At 45.9% G+C, this 6232-nt stretch overlaps 1 protein-coding gene across 1 annotated transcript; it reads right to left on the bottom strand.

Moving 5' to 3' along the window:
• Positions 1 to 3961: 3961 nt before the first annotated feature.
• On the bottom strand, positions 3962 to 4426 carry LOC102391051 (histone H2A-Bbd type 2/3). The gene has a single exon (XM_006072632.3). The coding sequence runs from the start codon at positions 4289 to 4291 to the stop codon at positions 3962 to 3964; it is 330 nt and encodes a 109-aa protein (XP_006072694.1). The 5' UTR covers positions 4292 to 4426.
• Between the last annotated feature and the right edge of the window lie 1806 nt (positions 4427 to 6232).

Below are 6232 nucleotides of genomic sequence, written 5' to 3'. Positions count from 1 at the left end.
AAATGGCTGTCTGGGGAGGCCTTACAAATAGCTGTGAAAAGAAGAGAAGCAAAAAGCAAAGGAGAAAAGGAAAGATATAAGCATCTGAATGCAGAGTTCCAAAGAATAGCAAGGAGAGATAAGAAAGCCTGCCTCAGCAATCAATGCAAAGAAATAGAGGAAAACAACAGAATGGGAAAGACTAGAGATCTCTTCAAGAAAATTAGAGATACTAAGGGAACATTTCATGCAAAGATGGGCTTGATAAAGGACAGAAATGGTGTGGACCTAACAGAAGAAGACATTAAGAGAGGTGGCAAGAATACACAGAAGAACTGTACAAAAAAGATCTTCATGACCCAGATAATCACGATGATGTGATCACTGACCTAGAGCCAGACATCCTGGACTGTAAAGTCAAGTGGGCCTTAGAAAGCATCACTATGAACAAAGCTAGTGGAGGTGATGGAATTCCAGTTGAGCTATCTCAAATCCTGAAAGATGATGCTGTGAAAGTGCTGCACTCAAGATGCCAGCAAATTTGGAAAACTCAGCAGTGGCCACAGGACTGGAAAAGGTCAGTTTTCATTCCAATCCCAAAGGAAGGCAATGCCAAAAAATGCTCAAACTACCACACAACTGCACTCATCTCACACGCTAGTAAAGTAATGTTCAAAATTCTCCCAGCCAGGCTTCAGCGATATGTGAACCGTGAACTTCCAGATGTTCAAACTGGTTTTAGAAAAGGCAGAGGAACCAGAGATCAAATTGCCAACATCTGCTGGATCATGGAAAAAGCAAGAGAGTTCCAGAAGAACATCTATTTCTGCCTTATTGACTATGCCAAAGCCTTTGACTGTGTGGATCACAATAAACTGTGGAAAATTCTGAAAGAGATGGGAATACCAGACCACCTGACCTGCCTCTTGAGAAACCTATATGCAGGTCAGGAAGCAACAGTTGGAACTGGACATTGAACAACAGACTGGTTCCAAATAGGAAAAGGAGTACGTCAAGGCTGTATATTGTTACCCTGCTTATTTAACTTCTATGCAGAGTACATCATGAGAAACGCTGGGCTGGAAGAAAGCACAAGCTGGAATCAAGATTGCCAGGAGAAATATCAATAACCTCAGATATACAGATGACACCACCCTGATGGCAGGAAGTAAAAGGAACTAAAAAGCCTCTTGATGGAAGTGAAAGAGGAGAGTGAAAAAGTTGGCTTAAAGCTCAACATTCAGAAAACGAAGATCATGGCATCCGGTCCCATCACTTCATGGGAAATAGATGGGGAAACAGTGGAAACAGTGTCAGACTTTATTTTTATCACTGTAGATGGTGATTGCAGCCATGGAATTAAAAGACACTTACTCCTTGAAAGGAAAGTTATGACCAACCTAAATAGCATATTAAAAAGCAGAGACACTACTTTGCCAACAAAGGTCTGTCTAGTCAAGGCTATGGTTTTTCCAGTGGTCATATATGGATGTGAGAGTTGGACTGTGAAGAAAGCTGAGTGCTGAAGAGTTGATGCTTTTGAACTGTGGTGTTGGAGAAGACTCTTGAGAGTCCCTTGGACTGCAAGGAGATCCAACCAGTCCATTCTAAAGGAGATCAGTCCTGGGTGTTCTTTGGAAGGACTGATGCTAAAGCTGTAACTCCAATACTTTAGCCACTTCATGCAAAGAGTTGACTCATTGGAAAAGACTGTGATGCTGGGAGGGATTGGGGGCAGGAGGAGAAGGGGACAACAGAGGATGAGATGGCTGGATGGCATCACCGACTCAATGGACATGAGTTTGAGTGAACTCCGGGAGTTGGTGATGGACAGGGAGGCTTGGTGTGCTGCAATTCATGGGGTCGCAAAGAGTGGGACACTACTGAGCGACTGAACTGAACTGAACCGATAATATTGTTTTCTTTTTGTGTGGCTAAGGGGCCTGAAGGGACCTTTGGTGGACACTAATCTATCCTCAAGTACATGCCCTGGATGACAGTCAGCAGAATCATAAGAAAGAGTAACTGATATGACTTCCCCAAGGGCCTGGGTGATTTAGCAGTCTCTTCTGCCTCCCAGCTCCTTTCTCTTATGGGTCCCTTAGATAGAACTCCCACAGAGCTTACCAAAACTTCTCTGGTTTTTTTTTTTTTTTTTTGGTTTTGAATTGACCAGTTTGGCCTTATCCAGGGAACCCTAGAAGCACTTAACCTATGGGACCTAATAAAAGCTATAAATCCCAGATCCTGCTGCCTTCCCTGACTATACCCTGCTCTGACCTCCTATGCAGCTCTCCAGGAGTGCTTTGTGCCTCCTCCAGGTCTTATGAGTAATAAACTTCTTCATTTAACTTTCACTTGCAGTCTTTGTTGAATTTTGGTTCACCATCCAATTCCCCACCCAGGGCTCTATTTAACAAACATTATTTTAACAAAAAGCAAGCACTGAAACAGGGACCACAGTAGCAGATCAGGGACTTTCTATGTTGATGGAGCTGTTCCATGTCCTCAATGTGGTGGTGGATGCACACATGTATACATGTGCTAAATTCATAGAACTGGGCTCCAAAAGAGGTTGTTTTATTGCATAATGTAAGAAAATAATAAGATATAACACAGTGCCATGGACTGCATACAGAACTACCCTTACTACTTAGTAAATTCTTATTTTAGCACAACTATACTTTTATATGGGCTTCCCTGGTGGCTCAGTGGTAAAGAATCCCCCTGCCAGTGCAAGAGAAGCAGGTTCAATCTCTGGGTGGGGAAGGAAATGGCAACCTGCTCCAGTATTCTAGCCTGGGAAATTTCATGGACAGAGGAGACTGGCAGGCTACAGTCCATGGGGTTGCAGAGACATGACTGAGCAACTAAACAGCATTTTTTTGCATATTTTAAAAGTATCTTTTATGTTGTATATTATATATATATATATCATATATGTTTCTAATTCTTCTAACCATTATTCTGAAATGGTGTCAGGTATTTTGTTCTCATTATTTAAAATGAAGAAATAAAGGTCAGTAAAAGGCTAGTACCCTATCAGGGAAGCAGCAGTAGGTATAAAGTTTCTTACTAATCAAATCCAAACTACCTAAGGCATAAAGAAATGGCATTAATTTTAAAACGTGGATCTCACACATGGTTACTACTCCAGCTTTCTAGGCTAAAGGTCCATTTCCACGGTGATATGCAAATCAAGTCGCTGGAGGCGGAGCCTGGCCCCACAAACATCACATATGCAAATTGCGGGTGGTGTCATGCCCGCCGTTGCTAGATGACCTTTTTTATGCAGGTTGCCAAGCAGGGCATCTCCTGACATCTCTAAAGGAACATGACCAAAAAGTTAACTCGACCCCACATGACCCTGATTTTGACTTTGCATATGTGCTGGTTGTGTCCCACCCACCCCAATCCCCATCCCACTACAGTCTTACTGTCTAGGCCACTGCCCCCATGGGAATTCATGTCAAGCACACTGTCCACCCACCCCTGCATCCCGTGCCATGGCTTTGTCCATCACCTTGCCCTCTTCACCCTATTACAACGCCGCCCTCACTGTCTTGAGCGTCACCACCAGGACCCGGTCCCTCTGCGGACTTGGCCTGGCTCCCACTTGCTCAGAGCCAATGGGAGAGCCTTCAGTTCCCTCGCCTCCCCCAAGACCCCACTCCACCCCCACCTCTGCTGCAGCCAGCCTCTCCCACCCAGGGCCACACCATGCACTATCACCATGAGTGACTTCTCCTCTCTGCCTGCCATCCCCGACTCCATCCACACCCGCAACACTCCCCATCTGCTCCAACCAGACCCCCGACCTCCATCCCTCCAACAAAGCGTGTCCCACCACCACCTTCCAGACCAAGTGACTGAAGCACACAAGGATGTCTTGAAACACTTTATTGATTTGACATTACTGGGCCCAAGGCACCTGTCCGGGGGCCAGGGACTGGCCACTGGGGACCCAGGTGTAGTTGGGCAGCTAGTGTGGACCCGGGGCCACCAGGGAGATGGTTGTCATCCCAAAAATGCTGCTGAGCAGAGCATTGTTGTGGATCGCCATGTCCAACAACTTGGGGGTGATGTGCGTCTCACCGCTTTTCTGGGCCTCATTGCCTGCCAGCTCCAGGACCTTGGACATCAGGTCCTGAATGATCGCTGCTAGGAAGACTGGTGCAGATGAGCTCAGGCGCTGGGCGTAGTGGCCTTTGCGCAGGAGGTGCTCTATGTGGCTCACAGAGACGAACAGCTCAGCCCGGGCGGTGCGGGAGCGGATACCAGACGACCTCTGATGGCCCCTTTTCTTCGGCATGCTGGCTGTTGAGCCTGCTTTCTCCAAGGCCTTGCTCTTCTTTGCGATGGGAAGAGATGCGGTGGGATAAGGTGCGATGAGATGAGATACGGTGAGATGAATCAGTTAGTTCCAACCTCTCAAGACAACTGCTGCTCTCAGATCTCTCTACTCCGTATCCTAGAAACCACGGGCTGGCGCCTCATTGGTCGGGACGCATGCTCTGTGACACATAGACCCTGTGAGGTCATTGCTTTCTCGTGCTCCCCACCCCTCCCCCAACCCCCACAGGCCTGGGCCTGCAAAGAAATGATGCTGGCAGAATCCTGCTCACCCTGCCCACTGGACCCTTTCTTTGTCAAAACTCTCCCTTTCCACTGCACAGGAGCTTTGTACAGAAAAGGCAGCAGACCACCCAGTGGCACCAAGTATACACTGGTGGTGCTGGGCCACCATCATGACTGTATCTAGTTCCAAAATGTTGGCACCACTGCAAAGAGAAACCCCTGTACCTGGCCAGACAATTATTCCCCACTGCCCCGTCCTGCAGTTTCCCCTACCCCACCCCACCCCACAGTCCTCAGGCAACCACTCATCAGCTTCCTGTCCACAGCCCTTTGCCTATTCTGAAGACTTCCTAGAGATAGAGGCATACAATAAATATGTGGCCTTCTGTCACTGAGCATAGGGTTCATGCACATATGAATGAATCTGTAGCATGAATCAGTACTTCTTTCCTTTTCCTGGTTGAATAATATTCCACTGTATGGCTAGACTACACATGTTTTGTATCCACTAGGCAGTGGATGGACATTTGGGTGACTTCTCCTTTGTGCATATTGGGAATAGTGCTATGATGGACATTCCTGTACAGGTTTCTGTTTTCCACTCTTTGGGATTTATGTCCATGTATAGATTTATGGGTTTATTTCCATACTGTTAATTCTATTTCACTGATCTATGTGTCTATCCTTATGCTAGTACCACACAGTTTTGGTAACTGTAGCTTTGGAGTAAGTTTTGAAATCCAGAAGTAGGTGTTCATCATGCCTCGGTATACTTTACTGAAATATATACTGTTAGTCTGTTTCCCTGCCTTCCTGAAAGGGACCTAGAGTTTTTTAGTCAGTGTGATTTTGAATTAGGAGAATACCTTTTGGTGACTATTGGACACTGGCTCTGATCTCACACTAATTCCAAGATGCCCAAGTGTCACTATGGTCCATCAGTCATAGTAGGAGCTTATGGAGGTCAAGGGATCAATGAAATTTCAGCTCAGGCTCATCTCCATTGGAGCCGGTGTATACCCAAACCAATCCCATGCTTATCTACACAGTTCTGGAATGCAAAATTAAGATAGACATGTTCAGCAACTGGAAGACTCCACAACAGACCTGCAAAGTGAGGGCTATTTTGGTAGGGATGGCCAAATGAAAGCAATTAGAATTGCCTCTATCTAGAAATAAAGTAAACCAAAAGCCTTGCACATACCTGAATGGATTTCAGAGATTTGCAGCACCATCAAGGGCTACAAACATGCAGGAGTGATGATTTACTCCATACTCCCATTAAAGTAGCCTATTTGGCCTGTGCAGAAAACAGATGGTCTTGGAGAATGACAGTGTATTTTTATTAGCTTGACCAGGTAGTGATTTCAATTTCAGGTGCTATACCAATGTAGTTTCATTGCTTGAGCAAATTGACATCCCCAGTGCTACTTGCCCCCTTCATGGATCACAGCCTTGTTGTGGTGAAGGTGCTTGCATAACTCAGTGAAGCTATGAGCCATGCCATGCAGGGCCACTGAAGACAGATGGATCTTGGTGGAGAGTTCTGACAAATCGTGGTCCACTGGAGGAGGAAAATGGCAACACACTCTAGTATTCTTGCCTCTAGAACTCCATGGGCAATAGGAAAAGGTAAAAAGATATGATGCCAGAAAATGAGTTCCCCAGGTTGGAA

The sequence above is a fragment of the Bubalus bubalis genome, chromosome X (assembly GCF_019923935.1).
Source record: "Bubalus bubalis isolate 160015118507 breed Murrah chromosome X, NDDB_SH_1, whole genome shotgun sequence".
Classification (NCBI taxonomy): Eukaryota; Metazoa; Chordata; class Mammalia; order Artiodactyla; family Bovidae; genus Bubalus; species Bubalus bubalis.
Note: the sequence above shows the minus strand (reverse complement) of the source record. Positions and strands in the feature narration are given on the sequence as shown.